Genomic DNA, 23,248 nt, shown 5'->3' with positions numbered 1-23,248 from the left:
CTTGTTTCTCCCCCGACCAGGGTTAAACAAACATCTTTTAGGAAGCGTGGACAGAAATGTAGACGGCTCTCCTCCCTCGGAACACCATTCCGGCAATTAATGCCTCCCTTTGGGTCGTAAAGCAACAAACCCCACACCTCACTCGGATCCTGGGCTTCGGGCGGGAGGACTTTCTCTTTCATCTTCCAAGCAGGGGGTTGCCCACGTTCCTGAGGAAGCTATAAAACTGATTTAATGGCTTTGGATGAAAATCGATCACGCTAATACAAACTACGTCTCAGGAATCACATTTTCAGAAAGGACTGGCCGTGTCGAAAGCGCATGGGGAGTCTGGGGCTAGGAGGTGCCAGGCCCCGCCGGGTGGGCAGCGGCGCTCTGGTCCCCTCTCCACTTGGGTACCCAGGAGAGACCTGCGGGGCTGTCACGCTGGGAAGCGCGAAGGTGCAAAGGGATGAAAGCTCAAACCCGAGCCCCGGCCTCCTCAGCCGGCTATATTCCTTTGACACCGCCCGCCTAGCGGCGAGGTGTAGCGGCGGCACAGGTGCCGGTGTCGGGTTGGAGGCGCGGCGCAGCCTGGGCCAGCGGGCAGACAGCGAAAGGCGCCGCGCGCTCCATTCACAAAGTCCAGGCGCTGCCTGCAGCTCGCGGCGGGTCGGAGGCCGCCTCGCTCTTCCTCTCGGCCTCGGTTTTATGAATGGGCCTGGCGGCGAGCACCCCGCGCCCTGTTTACTCCGCTCTTTGTGACGTCGAGTTCCCGTGACCAGGAGCCAGCGGCCGCGCTCCATTCAAGCTCCGGGGAGGGGGTGGGAGGAGGGGCTGGAGGGGGCGGGGAGTCAGCGCGGGGGGCGGGGGAGGGCGCCGAGCCCGGAATGGAACGGGGCGGGGCCTGGCGGGGTAGTACCTAGCGCCCCCTCCCCCTGGAGCGCGGAGGAGCATTAATAAATCTCTAAGCCTAGGAGGAAACTCTGGCTGGGGTAGTGCGCGGCGCGCCGGGGGAGCGTGGGGAGCGGCAGCGCCTGCGCCGGTGGCGACAGGAGCCGCGCGACCGGCAAAAATACACGGGAGGCAGCCGCCGAAGAGAGTCCGCGGTCCTCTCCCGTAAACACACTCTCCTCCACCGCCGCCTTCCCCTCCGCGCTGCGCGCCGCCCGGCTGGGCACCCGAGGCCGCTCCAACTGCTATGTGACCGCGAGGCTGCGGGAGGAAGGGGACAGGGGAGAAGAGGCTCGCCCGCGGGAGCCCCTGAGGACCAAGTTTGCGGCCACTTCTGCGGGCGTCCCTTCTTAGCTCTCGCCCGCTTCTTCCTGCAGCGTAGGCAGCCCGGGTGCCCTTCTCTTCCTCGCGCGCCCAGCCGCCTCGGTTCCCGGCGACCATGGTGACGATGGAGGAGCTGCGGGAGATGGACTGCAGCGTGCTCAAAAGGCTGATGAACCGGGACGAGAACGGCGGCGGCGCAGGCGGCAGCGGCAGCCACGGCGCCCTGGGGCTGCCGAGCGGCGGCAAGTGCCTGCTGTTGGACTGCAGACCGTTCCTGGCGCACAGCGCGGGCTACATCCGAGGCTCGGTCAACGTGCGCTGCAACACCATCGTGCGGCGGCGAGCTAAGGGCTCCGTGAGCCTGGAGCAGATTCTGCCCGCGGAGGAGGAGGTGCGTGCCCGCTTGCGCTCCGGCCTCTACTCGGCGGTCATCGTCTACGACGAGCGCAGCCCGCGCGCCGAGAGCCTCCGTGAGGACAGCACCGTGTCGCTGGTGGTGCAGGCACTGCGCCGTAACGCCGAGCGCACTGACATCTGCCTGCTCAAAGGTAAACGCGGGCTCCGGGCGCTAGCTGGAGGGGAAATGGAGGGGGTCTTGGCGGCCTGCACCTTATTGGCACGGGAAGGAGGGCCCGGCGAGATTCGTAGTTGCAGGGATCCCCGCGCGCCCTTTTGTGTGTTGGTGTGTACGGGTTTGCGAGGTTTCTGTGCAAGTGAGAGCTTCAAGTCCTCAGGGACAGTGCGGACGGGTTCCCCCGCTCACCTGCAATTCCGCACCGTCCTAGCGAGGCCCCGTTTATTGAGACTAACGGTCCTGGCCTCGAGGATGAAGCGGCCACTCTGCGCGGCCCATCTTGAGTCCCGGGAACAGTTCCCAAGTACCACGGGGCGCGTGGGGACAAGATAGGCCTGTTGGTTTGGCTTGCCAGGGCCCTGCACTGAGCCGGACCTGGAGAATCAGAGAGGTGGGGAAAAGGGTGAAGAGGGGTGGACGCCGAGGTACAATTGGCCCTGCCAGTTTCACTGAAAACAAGACCCTGGCAATGCAGAAAGGAGATTGGGTTGCACACACCGTGTAGAGCGATCTGTATCTGCGTTCCCGCTGCCCAACTCCGAGCTCAGCTTGGAAGGTGGCCAATTCCCGTCCCGGGCTAGATCCAGGCTCTGGGAGCGGGAGGCTGGAGGACTGGGTATCTGGGGGACGCCGGGCGGAACCGGTCCTCTAGCTCCTGCAAATCCGGGCAGCGGACAATGACCACCTTTTGTTCAGCCCGGATTTTCGACTATCTGATGGCGGCGCGTGCCGGATTTTAGCGAGCCCTGGCGAAACTCTTGGCGGCGGGGCTGTCTTGTCACATTTGTAGTCAGACATCCCGGAAAAATCGCGTGCCGTCCGAATCCCTGGAGGGATCGGGGGCCCGCCACACCTGCAGGGCCGGGTGGGTCCGCGGCCCTCGGGCTAGGGAGCGGGCAGGGCGCGTGGGGTCCGGGCGCTCCCTGCCGCGCTGCGCCCCCCGCCTCCCGCAGCCGCATTCCGCGCATTCTTTCGTGCGGGTCGGGTCTGCGCTTCCGAGCCCGGGAGGCATTTCGGACCCCCCCACACCCCATCAAAGAGCCGCTCCTCCCCCTGCAGGCGCCTTCGCCGCCTCCCTCTTTTCCTTTCCTTTCCTTTCCGCTCCTCTTCCGACCTGTCCACCAGGGAGGAAGGGAGCTGGAGGGGGGCGGAAACCTCTCCCCTCCAAAAAACACAACAAAATTGCTCGGTGCTGAGGAGCCGGGTTCGCCCCTGCCGAACAGCGGGGGGCTTTGTTCTCCGCAGTTGTTTCCTGCCCATTTGACCTGTCAGCTGCTGGGGAAACGCTGCTGTTGACCTTTGGTTGAACTGCTAAGGCGATTTTGCTGATTTTTATTTCTTTTTCCGCGGGGGCCGTCTTTTGCTCCTCCAATTGAGCCCAGTCCCCCTCCCTTCTCCCCAAAGCGCTCCAAGAGAAAGTGCCAGGAAGGGGCTTGTCCCGGAAGGCCTGACCGCTGAGCGGGGCCAGGTCCTGATTAGGCCACCAGGGTGGGCTTCCGCGCCATTGTTTGAGCTTGTCGGCGCTAGTGGGAGAGATGAGGGCAATTCCTCTGGGACGCAAGTCCCCTGGAGTGGCCGGGGCTGGCCGGCATGTTCCCCGCACGGCGCTGCCCTCGAGTCCCCCCGATGGAGAGCGCGGGCGCGCCTTCCTTCGCTGGCCTCCAAACCCGGGACCCGCGAGAACACAGGAGGGCTGGGCTCCAGCCCCACGTGGAGTCTGGGTTTGTTTTGTTGTGTTTTGGTTTCCTTCCTGGAAGAAATCCCGAGGGGACCGCTCTAGAGCGGCATCTCCGGGACCTCGTCCCTTGGGCTTCCGGGGTTGCAGCCACTTAGGCCCCGCTCCCGGGGAAAAAGGGATTATTTTTTAAGGTTTATTCCCAGGGCGCGCGGCATTTCCCTGTCCCTCGTGAATCCCGTTGAGAGTCCACCTCCCCAACCTCCTCCGTTTCCTCAGCCAAACCGATTCGAAGCCCTGGAGACTCTGGGCGAGGCTAGGGACTGAGTGGGATAGGCCTCTTGGTAAAATGACAGCCCTCCGGTGTGTGGTGAGGTGCCTGGCCAACGGAAGAGAAGTATTTTAAAGGGCTGTTTCCTCCTGGAGCCTGCACTGCCTCTCGTAGTCGGCCCCGATGCGGGCAGGGAGGATCATCTTCGGCATCGCCAGGTGGACATCCTTGCAGATGGAGGTGTGCAGGCCTGGGCCACAGATCAGCTTCGGTCTCTTCTGGAATAGCCCCTCCTTCCCTGCCCCCTGTAACCAGAAGTTCAGCTTCTACTTCACAAGCAAAGGGAGCCTGCCCTTGGAAGCAAGCACTTAAAATTGAGAGGTGGGGGAAATCTTCCAGCTTGCTCTGTAGTGGTGATGAACATCTTTGAGGTTAATTGGGCCCTATTCGTTTTAGCTTAGCTGATTTTGACATATGTGTTCAGCAGAGGCCATCTTTAACCCAGTTCCTCTTCCTTGCCCTCTAATGGAAAGCATCCCTAGAGAGGTCAGAAGGAAAAAGTCAGTATCTGCTCCCACAGCTCTGCGGGTAGGGGCTGGGGAAGGAAATCAAGGTGTCTCCCAGGTCTCCAGATACACCTCCCTTCCGTGCCTGGAAGCCAGTGCAGTGGATCAAATGTGGTTTCCCGGGAGGGGGCTCTGGGGCAGAGACCTAAAGAGGAATTTTGAGAAGCAAAGGAAGAAAAAGCTCCTTAGATTATCTCTAGTAAATGCCTTAATTGATGAAGGATTGTAGAATTTGTTTCCTACTGGAGTTGTTCATTTTATTTTCCAGTGAGGGAATTTATGTATGTCTCATTTCATGTGTGCCTGTGCATGTCTGTAGAGCAGGACAGGAAGCCAGTGGAAGGCCTGAGGGTTGGTGTCTGCCATTCTTGGAGGGGTTAGGGGAAGCAGTAAAAGCAACAGAATATTTTCAGAAGTGATAGTAGCATTCCCAGCCAAAGCTAGCTAATTGTCTTAATTAATTGTATTTTAAAATTCAGTTTTTCTATTTCTGCCACGTTGAGGGGTTACTTCACGTTGAATTGGTTACTCCACGCAGGTGGCAGGAGGTAAACTTCGCTTAATATCAATAAAGTACAGCCTAACCTTAACATTTCCTCGATTACCCGACTTTTGCTAAAAGCAATAACGAAAAATGTAATGTTTTCTATCTTTGCTAGTAAAGGAATTCCAGTGGGGTAACTTTTGAAAAACTCATTTAAAATCCTGGAAGGCATTTTTAGGGTCAGTTTGGAAATTTTAGTTTTTCAGATTTTATCACAATACACTTCTTGAAATCCCTTTCTCTCTCATTCATAAATCCTTGGATTAGAGTTTGAGACTCCCCTGGTCATTAGAGAAAGACAAAAAGAGCTTTTGCTTGCCTTATTCTTTGCCTTTAATAACTCCAAATAACAAAACAGTCTGTGATGCAAAAAGATTTCAGGTATAAAAACATTGCCTTCCTTTCCACCTACCCAAAACTTCCCTCAGCCTTTGTCAGTTCTTATTTAAAAGCTGTCCTGGAGCTGTCTGAGAAATGGGGAAGATCATCTAGATATTTCAGTTTCTCCTTCCACTCACCCTATAGTACCCGATAGCCTCCAATAGCCCAGGGCCTGACCATACAGTCCCTGATATTACCCTTTCTGTAGAAAACAGTCACTAAGGCCAATGATGAATGTGGGGGAAGAGGGGCACACTTAACAGCTCTGGAAACTCTGGTGACATTTTTCCATTTTTTCTCTCTCTACCCCCACCATTGCTATCTCTGTGTTCAGTTCCCCAGGAGGGCAATGGCACCAAACAGCACAGCTCTGGGGGATGTCAATATTGCATACCTTTTCTACCTAAAGGGAAAGTGACTAGCTTTTCTGCTTCCAAATATAATAGCCTTTCTGATTGCAAATACGGTAGCTTTTCTGCTTGCAAATGTAATACAATGCCCATGACAGCCAAGGATTGGAAGTATAAGTGCTAGGCCTTACAGGTAATTTTTAACCCAGATTGTAATTCGTTAAATAATTATAATGAAGCAAACTCACTACCTTGGGCGTCATTTACATTGGATGTCTCCAACTAACAAAAGTAACTAAAGACAGATGCAGGTGAAAATTGAAAGTGAAATTTGACCCGTTAGACCATCACAACTTCCTTGGGCTTATCCTAGGTGCTTATAGGAGAGGTGGGCTCCACCCACAAAAATGGGCTGCTCAGAAAAAGGAGGGAGAGAGAAAAGGTGGCCACTTTACTGAACCAAGAAATTACTTGAAAAAAAATCAGAACATCTGAAACCAGATAGCTGATTTCCTTACCGGGAGGCAGTTCCCGGCTAACAAAGAGGAAGCACAACGGGAAGAAAAGTTCACTCCAAAGGAAGGCAGTTTGCTGAATATAGCAGATCGCCCAGGAGGACTGGGAGAGACTGCAAACCAGTTCGAGCCCCCAGCATGGCGTTAGGTGTCAGCCAGCTGGCAGGAAGGTCCAGGTGTCTGTGTTCAGAGTCTCAAGGTGAGAAGTTCACTTAGTTGGATTTTAAATACAGCTCAACATTTACATCGGTGCTTACTAAATCAACACTCACCTAAAGTAGAGTTCCCAAAGGCAAATGGCCTTCAAACAACCCCAGACTTTCTTGCAGGAGCATGACTTTTCTGGCAAGAGCAAGGCCATGAGCCCTGCCTGGGATCTGGCACTATTCTGAGTGTTGGGGCGTAATGGGGGAAAAGTGGCAGCCACGTTAAGATCCATGATCAAGGCCGGGCGTCGTGGCTCACGCCTGCAATCCTAGCAGTTTGAGAGACGGAGGCAGGCAGATCACTTAAGGCCAGGGCAACGTGGCAAACTTGGTCTCTACAAAAAATATAAAAATTAGCCGGGCGAGGTGGCATGTTTCTGTATTCTCAGCTACTCAGGAGGCTGAAGCAAGGAGATTGCTTGAGCCCAGGGAAGTAAAGGCTACAGTGAGCCATGATCGTGCCACTGCACTGCAGCCTGGGTGATTGAGTGACAGTGACAGACCCTGTCTGGGGGAAAAAAAAGATCCATGACCATAGTCACCACCAAAGGACATCTTCCCCATCACAAATCACATTAACAGTGCTATTATGGTGATATTATCAGCGCTACATCAATCTGCCCTTTTTAAAGTACTTTTACATACATTATCTCCTACTCCTGCAAGGGATGGGGGAGTGGGGGGAGAGCTTCTGATGAGGGGTCCTCATTTCCACTAAACTTTGAAAATTGCCTTCCTGTATGAGGATGTGAGGAGGAGGAGGCACGGCGGAGTTGAACTGTAGATAGAGTTATTCTTCAAGTAAGTCTGATGAAAATCACACTCTTTTTTTCTTCCAGACTTTAAAATTATAAAATAAAGGTGATAAAATGAGAGATTTAGGAATAGAAAATATATTCTTGAATAAGAACATGGGAAAAACAGGTTGAAATTAGTAAGAAACCTGTTATGGAATTACATTCAGTAGGACACAGACACGTTCAATACATTCATTTCATACCTTCAAAGGACGTAGGAGAAACAGAATTCATTCATTCAGAATGGCACATCTGATAATGAAATTATTCAGAAGATAGAAATGCAGCATTTAGGCACCTGCTGCTTCAGAGCTGGCAAAACTGACCCGCAAATAAGTAGATCCTGGATATTTAGAAGCACAGGATACTGGAACTTAAAGATCATTATAATAATAAATTCTTACATTTTGAGAGTGGGAAAAACCAGAGTTGAGGAGGGAACATACTTGTCCAAGTTCCACAACTCGAGTTGGACTTCACCTGGATCTGTCTCCACTTCTCCTTGCACACCTGCTAGGGGCACGGGATGGAGCCCTGCCCCTTTGTAGACAATGAAAATAAGCTTTCGCTTTCATGATTTTCTTGGGATAAAACTTGGTGATCTAAATCTAGCTCTTGAAAGAGCTGTGACTATGGTACTTGCATGGATTTGGGGATGGATAGGAGGGACTGAGTGGAAGTAGCCTTAGAATAATCTTTTTTTGACCCCGCCTACAGTAAGAAACGCATTTTAATTTATATCGTGACCCAGGAGAGGGATACATGCACATCTGAAAAAATGTTCCATGAAATGATATCCTCTTTAAGGGTAATACATCCTCCTAATTCCTATTCTATTGTATTCAGTTTTTAAAATGTGGGTCATGACTCTTTAATGACAGCCTGGATTAGGAAAGCAATGGATAGAAGCAGAGTTTGGTGAAATACTAGCAGTGCCCTATTTGGATCAGTTCTGTCTTTGCATGAAAAGTCTGTCTTCACTTGAGGAAACCAGCAGGCACTGCCCCCTGGAGAAGGGCCCCCCAGGAAGGGATGGAAGGCAGAGGTGGCATAGATTGACACCCAGAGATGACTTACTGGGTCTTGGCCCTGTGGGAGGTGGACTTGAGCAGCTTCTTCCACCGATGGATAAATGCTAACTTGCATGCATCCTCCCGCGTCACCTTCACTGTGTCCTCAGGGCTCCACCAACCCAGAGCATATCGTTCTCACCCATGAGTGCTGGCCTGAGTGCAGCCCAGAGCTCACCAAAAGGGACTCCCTTTAGTGTGGCATCTTGTGACAACCAGCCACAGACCCCCAAAAGCTGGCGACCATTGTTAGGGACGAGAACCTTCCAGTGCTCCTGCCCCTTGAGCGAATTTGCTTCTTCACCTTGTTCCTTTTTGCTTGTTCTTTAAAACTCCCCCAGAGGAAACTGACTTTCCTGTAATCATTTTTCTGCTGCCTTCTAATGGTGCCTTTTCCAAACAGTTGTGATCAGCCTGGGGGAGATGTCGAACGGCCCCCTCAGGCCAGATCTAGCCTGTTTCCCACGTAATGGGTCACGTCGGCACTCCCTGCCTCCCACACCACTCTGTGGCCAGCAGCCGACTCCAGGTCCCTGAGAAGGGTTCTGCTGAGTGGCAGCAATGGCCATGCCTGGGAGAGAAGATGGAACCCTTCCTCTTTCTTCACTATGAGGTCTGGAGGTCTCCCGAAACCAGGAGACAGGTTTGTGGGAGAGCAGGCTGTCAAATGTGCAGTACCGTACCAGCATTACCCCATCCCCTGGTTCCTCTTTGGCCTTTGAGGATCTCTGCTGAGGGTACCCAAGGGCACCCCTCCATGTAGGCACCGGGAAGGGAAAACTTCCTAATCTGTCTCCCTGATGCAAGGCACAGAGCCTGGCTGTTGGAACCAGTCCTCAAAGGCCTCTGTGCAGGGGACTTTCATCACCTCTTACAGACAAGGAAGAGGCTCTGAGAGGTTCAGGAGGGCCGGGCTGCACAGCTGATAAATGCTCCGAGTGGGGTGCAACCTCATAGCAGAGCCTGTGCCCTTTCCAGAACTTCACTCCAGTGCCCTGTTCCATACCCTCAGCAATGAGGACAACATCCTCTAAGCCGCTCTGGGCTCTTCCTGCTTCTCCAGCCCTGAAGGTCGCTCTGCTCTGTGACCATGGGGCCTGCCCTGGCACTCCTGGGCCACCCAACCATTCACTTTCAAGTGCAGGCGACAGCTTGTCTGTCTTGGTGGTGAGTTTTTGCAGGACACCACCTGTGTCTAACATGTCGTTTAAAAATGTGTTTTAATAGCTCGGATTATGTAATAGACAGACACAAAAGGATCATGTAGTTAGAATTTTTGCAAATCCTAGAGAAGTATGTAGAGTAACAAGTGATGGCTTGGGATACAAGTGCTCAACCACTGTTAATGAATGGGTTTCCCTTCCACTTTCTCCAAAAGGGAGCATGGACCGAAGTTTCCCATCACTGAGGCCCCTGAGGGACTTCAGCTGCAGACAGATATTTCCTTCCTCTCTCCCCATCCTCTAATTACTGCATTTTGGGCAGCAGTGATGGCAGCCGAATAAGGAAAGGGGTTTATGATGGGAGGGAGGGGGTGCTTCTGTGATGAGGTGGCTGTCGAGGCCACCAGCATGACCGAGGCTGGCGGTACCAGCCCTGCCAGCAGGTTTTCCATCCAGGGAGGCTGGTCACTGTGACTCAGCAGGAACAAGGGCCTGTGACCAGAGAGAGATCCATTTATATCCTGAGGGAGGGAGAGGAGGGGAATAGAGAAGCCTCCGGTCAGAGAGGAAAAAATGTACACCCTGTTTCTATAAGCCTTATGATGTGGTAGAGAACCGTTTCCTTCCTCTCAGTAGGAAGCAGTCTTTAGGGTTGGGATTTGGGGCAAGTGACTGACTCACCATCACATGTCTGCACATTGGAAAATTTCTATGAATGGCCCTAGGGCACAGAGGTCCTACGTCACTGTCACGAAGATCGCAAAGGTAGCGACATCCGGGACCGTTGGCCAACTTGTCATTGGAGTCAGTTGAATGGGTCTGTTGGAATGGCGGTTCTCCAACGCACAGGCCCTACTGAATCAATCAAATCCATTTCTGGCCCTACCGAAACTGTAAAATAAAAATAAAAGCAGGGCCATACATTGATAGCACTGTGAATTGGAAGTTGGCCGCAAAAGGAAGTCCCAGAGATCACAAGAAAGCCAAAGATAGGGCTTGAAAGGTTGTCTTTTTGGAAGGCCTCCCTGTGGCCTCTCCCTGAATCCCACCCGCCTCCACCCCTCCTGAATAGGAGCACCCACCCTATCCCAGCTCAGCTGGCCATTTATCTTCTTCTTCTTCATCTTTTTTTTATTTAAAAGATCTCCCTTCTCTGGAAGATGACCCCACAGATAACCATTCCAGGGCTTACCCACTCTCAGGTCAGGAAATCCTTCCTTGCCCCTAACGTGCATGTAGCATGAGGGATTTATTTAGATTTCAGCCCGTTTTCTCTTGTTCTGGCCTCTTGGTGACAGAACAGCTGTTCATGAGGATGTGCAATGGGCATCTGCTCCCTTACTGAGATCCAGAAGAGTTTGTGCCAGGGTCATTTTTTTTCCCCTTCTTTCTCACATCGGAGAACCTCCCCCGAGGAAGGGCTGGAATCGGGGGTGGCAGGTGTCTCTACAGGTGCTTAGTGTCCTTGGAATCCCAGCATGACCTTCTCTTCTTTGTTTTGTGATTGCCCTGAGGAGCTACTCCGCAGAGTCCCTTCTGCACATCCCCTGCACGTCTTCCTTTGTATGTCTTCCTCTCTAACCCAGGTCTTGTCCATAAAGCTTATCCTTCCAGCTTTGCTGCAGTCCTGGCGAGTGTGTCCTCTGCATCTCTGGAAACCGCTCCATGGCCATTCTCTAGGTCCACAGCGCCACCCAGTGGCCAATAGGGAGCACTCCAGCCTCTGCCTTTCCAAGCAGCCCGCCTGAGTCTGTAGGAGTCAAGTTCATTCTGACTTCTGCTGGCTTAGTGACCCCATTAACCTGAGCTTTCTCCTTTACAGGTGGCTATGAGAGGTTTTCCTCCGAGTACCCAGAATTCTGTTCTAAAACCAAGGCCCTGGCAGCCATTCCACCCCCGGTTCCTCCCAGTGCCACAGAGCCCTTGGACCTGGGCTGCAGCTCCTGCGGGACCCCACTACACGACCAGGTAGACTCGGGGGGCAGCGCTTGGAAGTGGGGGGCAGGGCAGCGTAGGGGCCAAGGGATGCCTTCTTTTCAGAATTACAAAGGTGTTTTTTGTCTTTGCTTTTGAGACAGTCTTGCTCTGTCACCCAGGAGTGCAGTGGTGTGATCATAGCTCACTGCAGCCTCGAACTCCTGGGTTCAAGGGATCCTCCCTGGTAGCTGGGACTACAGGTGATGCTACCATGCCTGGCTAATTTAAAAAGTTTCTTGGTAGAGACAGGGAGTCTTGCTTTGTTGCCCAGGCTGGTCTTGAACTCCTGGCCTCAAGTGATCCTCCTGCTTTGGCCTCCCAAAGTGTCGGGATCACAGGGGTGAGCCACCACATCCAATCCTGAGATTTTTTTTAAGTCTTTGAATGTTATACCTCAATTTGGGGAGAATGCGGTGAACCCTGAGTATTGGGGTGGGATGTTTGGTAGGGCCCATTTACTCCTTGGAAATCTTCCCCTTCTCTCTCTAAATATCCTCCTAAGAAAACAGTCTAAAGACACGACTCCCTGGCTTGACCTCTAGCATGGTGTGTGGACAAGTGAGGAGGCCTCCAGAAGCCCTGGGGGACCTGCGGTATGGGAAGCTGAGGTCATCCTCCTTTGAAGTAGCAGGCCATGAAATACATCTCAGTCCCCGACAGGCAGGCTGCCCCCATGGATCAGCCAAATGGACACAGACGGTCACCCACCCTCCCTCCAAGAAAACTTGCTTGAGCCACTGTGTTTCTTACAAGCCCACCCTCCAGCCCTTTCAGTTAGATGGACTCTGCTGCCCACATCTCATGTGCTGAATTTAAGCCACCGTTGCCTCATTTTTCCAAGATCCTTTCTCTTGTCTGTGTGGCCAAGAAGGCATCGGCTTATTTACTTATTTTTAGAGACAGAGTCTCACTCTGTTACCCAGACTTGAGTCCTGTGGCGCAATCATAGCTCACTGCAGCTTCAAACTCCTGAGCTCAAATGATCCTCCCATTTCAGCCTCCCAAGCAGCTGGGATTACAGATGTGCACCGTCATGCCAGGTTCATTTTTTGTAGAGACGAGGTCTCACTGTGTTGCCCATGTTGGTCTTGAACTCCTGGCTCACATGATCCTCCCACCTCAGCCTCCTAAAGTGCTGGGATTAGAGGCGTGAGCCACTGCACACCTGTTTCTGATATGCCCAGTGAATACATATCCAACCAAATAAGTATCTAAACCACACAGCAAGTGGCTTGATGATTAGCAGATACAAACTCAGTGTCACAGATGGTGCCATAAGGCCAGCATTGTCCTGCCACTTCTTTGCCATGGGCGAGGTGGGCTGCAGAAGAGTCCCACAAGACTTTACCTGCCCCGGTCTTCCTGCCCACAAGTAGAGAGCAAAGGCTGGGGAAGTCCCACTGGGCCCATCACCCCTCCAGGAGCTCCAGGAGGCTACCGGGGGAGCCTGGGAGGGCCAGGCTAGCAGGCATTCTCCCCGGGCCTGGAAAGGATAGCTCTTCTTAGACAAGCTTCCACTCCCTGTGCCAGGCACCTTACTCTCATGTCGTTTGGGGGCATTTGTTTCCCTTTCTGCGCAGGGGGGTCCTGTGGAGATCCTTCCCTTCCTCTACCTCGGCAGTGCCTACCATGCTGCCCGGAGAGACATGCTGGACACCCTGGGCATCACAGCTCTGTTGAATGTCTCCTCGGACTGCCCAAACCACTTTGAAGGACACTATCAGTACAAGTGCATCCCGGTGGAAGATAATCACAAGGCTGACATCAGCTCCTGGTTCATGGAAGCCATAGAGTACATCGGTAGGCTGGCCCTGCTCTCAGGTTCCTGGGTCCAAGGGCTGGTGGGAACGATGAGAAGGAACCCCTGTAAGCCTGGGTTGAGGGTGGACATGGGAGGCACTGAATCCAAGGATCCCCATTCCCCCTCTCCCTCACTGGGAAGGCTTGCACGTTGGATGTTTGGTTGGGAGGAAGGTGGGAAGATGGACCTACACCCAGGCTTAGCTTGCAGAGCCAGGCTTAGCTTGGGTGACAGAGCCACCCAAGGGGCACTGTCCCCTTGGGTGGCTCCGGTGCCTAGATGGTAAGAGTTTTTGAATGGGGAGGAAGACACAGGGAGCATTGAGTCACAGTTTTTATTTTATTTCTATGTATTTATTTATTTTGAGACAGAGCCTTGCCCTGTCGCCCAGGCTGGAATGCAGTGGTGCCATCTCAGCTCACTGCAGCCTCCGCCTTCTGGGTGCAAGTGATTCTCCTACCTCAGCCTCTGGAGTAGCTGGGACTACAAATGTGCCACCATGCCCAGCTAATTTTTGTATTTTTGTAGAGACAGTTTCATCATATTGCCCAGGCTGGTCTTGAACTCCTGAGCTCAAGTGATCCGCCCACCTTGGCCTCCCAAAGTGCTGGGATTACAGGCGTGAGCCACCACCCTGGACCCTACTGTTTTGTTTCTGCAAATGGAAATCCTTGAACGGATAATGGGATTTAACCTGCTCCAGCATAGTGATTGGAGAAAATAGACCTCAGAATGGGGGGCATTCTAGAGAATCTCCCACATGAGTTTTCTTCCTCCCAAGTCCTTGGTCTAGCATGGCTAGTCCTTCCTTCAGAGCGCCCCACCCTCAGGTGCTGGCCAGTGACCCTGGTCGGGCGGGGACTGCAGAAACGCGCACTAACCTGTTGAACCCTGTCCCCAGATGCGGTGAAGGACTGCCGCGGGCGCGTGCTGGTGCACTGCCAGGCGGGCATCTCGCGCTCAGCCACCATCTGCCTGGCCTACCTGATGATGAAGAAGCGGGTGAGGCTGGAGGAGGCCTTCGAGTTCGTTAAGCAGCGCCGCAGCATCATCTCGCCCAACTTCAGCTTCATGGGGCAGCTGCTGCAGTTCGAGTCCCAGGTGCTGGCCACGTCCTGTGCCGCGGAGGCCGCCAGCCCCTCGGGACCCCTGCGGGAGCGGGGCAAGACCCCCGCCACCCCCACCTCGCAGTTCGTCTTCAGCTTTCCGGTCTCCGTGGGCGTGCACTCGGCCCCCAGCAGCCTGCCTTACCTGCACAGCCCCATCACCACCTCCCCCAGCTGTTAGAGCTGCCCTGGGGGCCCCAGAACCAGAGCTGGCTCCCAGCAAGGGTAGGACGGGACACATGCGGGCAGAAAGTTGGGACTGAGCAGCTGGGAGCAGGCGACCGAGCTCCTTCCCCATCATTTCTCCTTGGCCCACGACGAGGCCAGCCAGAATGGCAATAAGGACTCCGAATACATATTAAAAGCAAACAGAACACTCCAACTTAGAGCAATAACGGCTGCCGCAGCAGCCAGGGAAGACCTTGGTTTGGTTTATGTGTCAGTTTCACTTTTCCGATAGAAATTTCTTACCTCATTTTTTTAAGCAGTAAGGCTTGAAGTGATGAAACCCACAGATCCTAGCAAACGTGCCCAACCAGCTTTACTAAAGGGGGAGGAAGGGAGGGCAAAGGGATGGGAAGACAAGTTTCCCAGAAGTGCCTGGTTCTGTGTGCTTGTCCCTTTGTTGTCGTCGTTGTAGTTACAGGAATTTCATTTTTTAAAAGAAATCTTCAAGGGTGTGGTTTTCATTTCTCGGTCACCAACAGGTGAATATTTACGCTTAATAATAAAGTATTTATTAAGACTTTCTTCAGAGTATGTAAGTACAAGAAGTCTAGTGACAGTGGATTTAGAATATATTTATGTTGATGTCAAACAGCTGAGCGCGGTAGCATGCAGATGTCAAAGCAGTTAGGAAGTAAATGGTGTCTTGTAGATACGTGCAAGGTAACGTGATGAGCAACTTGCATTAATTGCCACTGAGAAGCAGGCAGGGTGGGTGGGAGGAGGAAGAAAGGAAAGGATTAGGTTTGAATTGCCTTTTAAAAAAAAAAGAGAGAGAGAGGATCTCACTATGTTGCCCAGGCTGGTCTCAAACTCTTGGGCTCAAGAGATCCTCCCACCTCAGCCTCCTGAGTAGCTGGGACTGCAGGCGTTTGTCATCATGACCAATGTGAATTGCTTTTGAAGCTGGTTCCTGGGCACCAGCTAGGCCACTGAAGCAATTTTAGACCACAGTAAGTCAAGCTTTTTTCTCTCCAATGATCACTGGGTGATTGGAGCATTTTTCGCATAAACCTGCCTAAGACTTGTCTATTGTCTGTGATCAATGCCATATTACACTAAGGTGCTCCTGGAAAATTGGGTGCAGTTCAGATTTTCCTACAGCAAATCATTTGGCAAGGCCAGCCATTGGGGAAACCAGACAACTAGAGATAACCCTGAAATGAATCCTTTTGTAAATTGAAGCACCATCTTTTCCTTTTTGCATAAATTGGAGGTTTTAATTTTCGGGCAGTTACCTGAAATGAAATATACCAACAATTTCTTGTGTTCTTTAAATTCCTAGTTAAATGAATATTTTCTCGAATCACTATGCTGGAGCAGGCTAAATCCCTCTTTTGAATTGAGAGGGGAATGGACACCACATTTCAGGTCTCCTCGAAGTGTGGAAGGGCAAGAGAGCATCAGTGAGCTGATTGTGGATTGCTTATATCGGATTCCATTGGTATGAATTTCCCAAACTGGAAACCAAAGCGCCAGGGTGGGGTCGCGGCTGACTGCTGCTGAGCCGGCTGGCCACTGGCTCCCGTGACGTGCATCATGGGTATGCAGGCGCCATTTTGAATCTGTCGTGGGCACGTGGGTGCCATTTTGAATCCTTAGTTCGGCCTTTCTACATGGGGAATGGCTTTGGAGGGAGACACATTTTCTGTGGGGAGGGTTTGGGGGGGAGGGAGGAGGGAACAAGCTACATGCTAATTTGTTTGTAGTATTGTGGAACAGTCTTGTTATGGAGTGCCCGATTAGAGGTTATTGCAAACTTGTCTAGAAGTGAGAGCATGGTTTTTTTTTTTAGCCGTTTGAGAGTCTACATCTAATGAACATTCTTGCTCACCCATAAATAATGTCAAGCTTCAATGTTAACGTCACTTTGGGATGCTGTTTCTCATCTGGCACCCTAGACAGGACCAGGTTGGTTACCGTCCCTTCCATGGACCATGAACCTGTGATGGCATCATTCGTCCTGACTTTGCCAAGCTCTGCCTGTGGGCGAGGCCAGAGCTCCCATGGGCAATTTTTAGAAGAGCCAGAGGCTTCCTGCTTCCTCTGGGAATAACAGTTCAGGGTGATGCATGGAGGGGTTGGGTTCCCAGACAATGGAACCATTTAAAGACAACACCGTTGGACATTCCCACTTTTTCCTTGATTCCTGAAGTCCAGTGGGTTCTGCAGCTGAAAAAGTCCTGGGTCCCAGCAGCAGAGAGACAGGACAGAGGGGATGCTGGGGCGGGGAGGGACGATAACCTGCAGAATGGATTCCATTATTGTAGAACGAGCACACATTTGCCAAAACTGTCCTGCTTTCCCAGACTGGACTCCTGCCATGGGGACAGTCGGAACTCAGGACTAGCTCCAGCGACATCTTTCCTCCCAATTCAAGCCGCCTATCACAATGTCAAAACAGCTATTTATAAAGCCATTTTCTTTGTATTTGATAACAACACGAGTCCCAAAACTTAGAAATAAAATAGGACATTGGCTTGATTGGAAAGAAGGACTTTTAAAAAATTGTTCTTTCATCAGAAGCCTTTTGGATGACTTACAATATCTCTGATGAAGACACCACCCCAGGGTAAGTCCAAAAGGTCAGTGAGTTTCAGTAGGCATGCATCCCTCCCATGAAGGGATTCTGGTGACGGAAACTTTCTGTAATGACAGGAAAGCATTGACACTCATTGTCAACTTTGCTATTACCCATGAAAGGACAGGATGTTCACTGGGTATTCTATAGAGTGAGGAATGCTGCCCATTCCCTCCCAGAATGTCTGGCCCAGGGCTGTGTGTGGAGGAACCCTGGGGGAAATGGACCAAGTTTTCCCACAGAGCAGTATTAGGCTGAAGCGCAGGTGAGCCGGTGACTGGTGGGTCCCAGCTCCATCATTCCCTCCCGAGGCCATTTTGTTTGGTTGCTCATCCAAGCTGGATTCCAGAGAGTTTTCCAATTTGGGAAGCCATGAGAAAAGTTTTTAAATCTTGGGAAGATGGAGAGAGGGAGATAGGATAGTTGACTCCAACATGACAGGAAAAGGCTGGAGATTGGGAATTCACCACCAACCAAGGCTGTAGTACAGCCATGGTTCCACGTTGGAATTACCTGGGGAACTTTCACAATTCTGATAGCCAGGTTCTCCTAGACCAGTTCAACCAATTCTAGGGGGGACTCGGGCATCAGTGTGTTTCGTAGCTCCCCAGGTGGTGTCCCTGTGCATCCAAGCTTGGGAAACTGCCATGCTTTCTGGATGTCAAGGCGCTGTTGGAGGCTGGGTGTGACAGCACTGAGCCAGATTGTCTTGTGGAAACCACAGCCACGGGTTTGCCACTGGCTCAGCATGGCCTCACCACCAGTCCCAGTCTGGCTGAGGAACAAGATGGTTTCTCTTGGGAGTTCCTGAGTGGAGCACCCTTCCAGGCGTTTTGAAAGCCAGCTGATCTGTGGATCCTTGTTAAGGGACTCTACAGTGTTTGGGTATTGATGTTTTTCCTTGAGACTGTCTTGTCCATCAATAAAGATGGAGGATGTCTCCTCTTTGAACCCCACTTCCCCACCAGTACCCTGTCTCCCTTAGAGTTTATGAGTTATTCAAGGAGGAGGCTTCTTAAAGGCAGCAATGCAATTCTTGTAACTTGTGTAAATAGCCCCGTCTTTCAGAGTGATGTCATTTCTACATTTGATATGCCTGTATTTCTGTAGGATGTATATAGTTTAGGGGATTTTTTTTGTTTGGTTTTGTTTTTTAGAAGTCAATATGTCTGGTTTTATTTATTGCTTGAAAAAGATCATTTGAAAAAAATAAATACATTTTCAACCACTTCTGGCTTGGTTTAACCTTTCCTTGAAAACTGTTCTGCTGTTACGACTTGGAAGGGGAGGAAAGAACTGCTGGGTCAATTAATAACCTTGCCCACTTAACAGCACAGTGGAGATGGAGTCCATTTGTTTCCCCTCTTTTCTATTTTCTTTTTTTCTTTACGGAGCCCATTTGTTTTCCTTCTTTTCCTTTCTCTTCTTTTCTTTTCCTCTTCTTTTCTTTTCTTTTCTTTTCTTTCTTCTTTCTTTCTCTTTCCTTCTCTCTGTGTCTCTTTCCTTTTCTTCTTCTTCTTCTTCTTTTTTTTTTCTTAGACAAGGTCTCACTCTGTCCCCCAGGCTGGAATGCAGTGGCACGATTATAACTCACTGCAACCTTGAACTCCTGGGCTCAAGCAATCCTCCTGCCTCAGCCTGCCAAGTAGCTGGTATTATGGGTGCACACCATCACACCAGGCTAATTTTTTTTTTTTTTTTTTTTGAGATAGCGTGTCACTCTGTCACCCAAACTGGAATGCAGTGACACAATCTCGACTCACCACAATCTGCCTCCCAGGCTCAAGCAATTCTCCTGCCTCAGCCTCCTGAGTAGCTAGGATTATAGGCACATGCCATTATTGCCTGGCTAATGTTTTATTTTTGGTTTTTGTCTTTTTGAGATGGAGTTTCACTGCCCAGACTGGAGTGCAGTGGCACAATCTCGGCTCACTGCACCCTCCATATCCCCAGTTCAAGTTATTTTCCTGCCTCAGCCTCCAGAATAGCTGGGATTACAGGCATGCATCACCATACCTCACTAATTTTGTATTTTTAGTAGAAATAGGGTTTCTCCATGTTGGTCAGGCTGGTCTTGAACTCCCGACCTCAGGTGATCTACCCGCCTCGGCGCCCCAAAGTGCTGGGATTAGAGGCATGAGCCACCATGCCCGGCCTCCACCTGGCTAATTTTTAGTAGAGATGGGGTTTCACCATGTTGTCCAGGCTGGTCTTGAACTCCTGCCCTCAAATGATCCACTCATCTCGGCCTCCTAAAGTGCTGGGATTATAGGTATGAGGCACCGCACCCAGTTTTGTTTTTTGTTTTTTTTTAAGAGACATGGTCTCCCTGTGTTGCCCAGGCTGGTCTTGAACTAAACCCAAGCCATCCTCCTGCCTCAGCCTTGCCACCGCACCTGGCATGAACCCCTTTTTGCTCCCTGAACGCTCTTCAAGGCAGGCGAGAGGAGAAGGCTGATACTCATCCCTAAGAGCCTGATTTCGCCACACCGTTCTCCAGTAGCAGAGAGACAAGGAAGAAGTAAATGATGAGAGATAGTACTTCCTCTTAGCCTCTGCTATGTGTCATCACTTAGGCCTTTAACATTGACCTCTCCCACCGAGAAGCCATCATTAGGCCTTTAAGATTGACCTCTCCCACCGAGGAGCCATCATTGTATCCTGTAGTTGGTTGTAATAGAAGAATGCAAAAGGAATGACCACTCCTGGAACACCCCTCCCCATTGGGGAGGAGGTCCCGCGTGTCTCAGAGAATCTGAAGAAATTTTATTGACCTCTTATTCCACTGGGATCATGAAAATGAGCACTATGTATCAAGGCCAGGTTGAAGAAGTAAGCTGATAAAGGTTGTGTCATATGTCAGTGGTACCCCTGGTGCTGATTGTGGATTACTTGTATCAGATTTCATTGGTATGAGTTTCCCAAGCTGGAAACCAAAGGCATTAGTGAGCATGCATTCCCACCATATCATGACAATTTAACATTATGGAAGCACTGGCCAGTGTAATTCACAAGGGAGAGAAATGATGTACACAATGTGGAAAGTGGGAGGTCAAATGATTTTCACATGATGTGTGTTAAACAAAAGGGAATCAACTGAGAAACCATCAGAGATAAGGTAATTCAGTAAGTGGTTGATTACAAAGTAAACATAAAAAACAGCTTTCCTATAGGAAATACCAATAATTAACTAGAAGTGGTGGAAAATCCCATTTGCAATCAAAACATACCTATGATAGACCTTAACAGAAATAGGATGTATACGATGGACATGGTGTAGCTCTGCCACAGGACACATAGAGACACTTGGAGAAAGTGGAACTTACAGATGGTCCCCAATTTACCAGGGTTTGACTTTATGGTGGTGGAGAAGTGAATGCATTCGGTAGAAACCATTGAAAAAGGAACGTAAATCTCAGGACCCCCAAATCACTAAGCCAAATGGAACTCCCTAATAAATCTTGGGACCCCAAAAATCACTAGGCCACAAGGAAATTCCTTGTGAACAAAGGACAGACAGAACTCAAAGTCCTCTCTTTGCTCACCGTGAGACAAATGCTTATCTAATTGCTTCCTTTGCCATATTGTTTCGCTAAGAGACTAAGGCCTAAGTGACTATTCCTGTAAATTGTGTTTTCAGTGGAAGGCTTATCAGAAACTCAAAAGAATGCAACTGTTTGTCTCTCATCTACCTATGACCTGGAAGCCCCTATCCCCACTTTAGGTCATCCCACCTTTCCAGATGGAACCAATGTACACCTTACATATACTGATGTCTCATGTCTCCCTAAAATGTATAGAACCACCATCGGGACCTCCTGAGGCTGTGTCATGGGCACATCCTTTACCTTGGCAAAATAAACTTTCTAAATTGACTGAGACCTGTCTCCGATATTTTGGGTTTACACCACACTACCCATACAGGCATCCTGACTTTCACTTTCAGTACAGTACTCTTTAAATTACATGAGATATTCAACACTTTGCTATAAAATCAACTCTGTTGGATTATTTTGCCCAGCTGTAGGCTAATATGTCTTCTGAGCACATTTAAGGTGTACAGAACTAAACTATGATGTTTGGTGGCTTAGGTGTATTAAATGCATTTTCAACTTACGATATTTTCAATTTGCAATGGGTTTATGGGGATGTAATCCCATCATAAATCAAGGAGCATCTGAACTGTATTCTAGGATAAGAACACCCAGTATTGAATAGTATGATGTCTCCATAAATGAACCTATACAGTTAACGGGATCACAATCAAAAGAGCAAAAAGATTTTGGGAGGAACATGGCAAAATGATCTTGAATTCACCTGGAGAAATAAATATTCAGGAAAGCTTTGAAAAAAACATAACAGAAGGGAATCACATGGTGGAGGGAGATAAATTTATGTCCTTTTGAATTGTCCATTTACTACTATTGTGATAAAAGTAGCTTAGCATTTTCACAGGAGATTATTCTTAAACATTCCTGGGCCCACCTAAGACTTAGAGACTCTGCAAATTCCCATAAGATTCTGATTTACAAGCCAATTCAGCAATGTCCGACACAGGTTTCTCCTCTTCCATTCCTTTTCATTCAATCCCCTCCTAGCATAACAGCCCACAAACCATAATGCTTTCAATTACTATCACTGTATAACAATTTACCCAAGAACTTATTTTTGTAAACTAACAACGATTTGTTTTCTCACACATTTGTTAATTAGGAGCCCAAGAAAGGCTCTGTGGGCATTTCTTATTTGAGGGTCTCTCCCGTGGTTGCAGATGAATGTTTGCTAGGGCTGCTCTTACTTGAAGGTTTGGTTGGGTTGGCCATCCACAATGGCTCACTTACAAATGACTGTTGATGTCGGTCATCAGCAGGGAGTTCCATTGTGACTGTTGACTTGAGTGCCTATACGTACTTTCTCCATCATGGTGGTTCCTGAATAGTCAGATTTCTTACATGACAGATCAGAGCATGAGTGTTCCAGTGAACAGAATGGAAGCTACCCGCCTTTTATGATCTAGTTGCAGAAGTCTCAGCATATCAGTTCCTCTCTACTAATTGGTTTCAAGCCTGCTCAGGTCCAAGGGAGGGGAGACAGACCCTGCCTCTTGATGGGAAGAGTGTCAAAAACTCTGTGTAGCCATTTTTTAAAAATCACCACTCCAAAAAACAGATAGTTACCTAGAAAACCTGAAAATGCAAGTTTCACCACTAATCCGGAAACATTTGTCAGCTAACATAACACACACTAGATATTAGTAGTAACATCGATGATATCATGAATATCAAAGTGTGTTAACACTGGACAAAGTGTGTTTATTTAATATCACAGTTTGTTTAATAACAGTGTGTTAACATTGGACATCAGCAGTAATATCAGTGATATTGTGAATAATATCACAGTGTGTTTAATATCACCGCGTGTTAACATTGGACATCAGCAGTAATATCAGTGATATTGTGAATAATATCACAGTTTGTTTAATATCATAGTGTGTTAACATTGGACATCAGTAGTAATATCAGTGATATTGTGAATAATATCACAGTGTGTTTAATATCACAGTGTGTTAACATTGGACATCAGTAGTAATATCGGTGATATTGTGAATAATATCACAATGTGTTTAATATTACAGTGTGTTAGCACTAGATATTAGTAGTAATATCAATATTTCATTAAAATCACAGTGTGTAAACACTGGCTATTATAAATATCACAGCGATATTTTATTAATATTACAATGTGTAAACACTGGATATTATAAATATCAGGGTGATATTTCATTAATTGCAAACACTGGATATTATAAATATCCTGGTGATATTTCATTAATATCACAGTGTGTAAAAACTGCATTTTATAAATGTCAGGGTGATATTTCATTAATATCACAGTGTGTACACACTTGATATCATAAATATCAGGGCTATATTTCATTATAATATCTCAGTGTATAAACACTGGATATTATGAGTATCAGGGTGATATTTCATTAATATTACAGTGAGTACACACTGGATATTATAAATAACAAAGTGATATTTCATTAATATCACAGTGCATAAATACTGTGTTTAAACACTGGATAATGTAAATATCAGAGCGATATTTAATTAATATCACAGTGTGTAAACACTGGATATCATAAATAGGGCAATATTTCATTAATATCACAGTGTGTAAACACTG

General features: G+C 49.3%; 1 protein-coding gene across 1 annotated transcript; it reads left to right on the top strand.

Moving 5' to 3' along the window:
- The first annotated feature begins 967 nt into the window (after positions 1 to 967).
- On the top strand, positions 968 to 18,287 carry DUSP4 (dual specificity phosphatase 4). Its single transcript, XM_045398091.2, has 4 exons — positions 968 to 1,805; positions 11,192 to 11,337; positions 12,927 to 13,146; positions 14,049 to 18,287. Exons 1-4 carry the CDS (start codon positions 1,373 to 1,375, stop codon positions 14,432 to 14,434), a joined length of 1,185 nt encoding a protein of 394 aa, XP_045254026.1. The 5' UTR covers positions 968 to 1,372; the 3' UTR covers positions 14,435 to 18,287.
- Positions 18,288 to 23,248: the final 4,961 nt, after the last annotated feature.

The sequence above is a fragment of the Macaca fascicularis genome, chromosome 8, assembly GCF_037993035.2.
Source record: "Macaca fascicularis isolate 582-1 chromosome 8, T2T-MFA8v1.1".
Lineage (NCBI taxonomy): Eukaryota > Metazoa > Chordata > Mammalia > Primates > Cercopithecidae > Macaca > Macaca fascicularis.
This window is presented reverse-complemented; position numbering and strand designations above follow the sequence as displayed.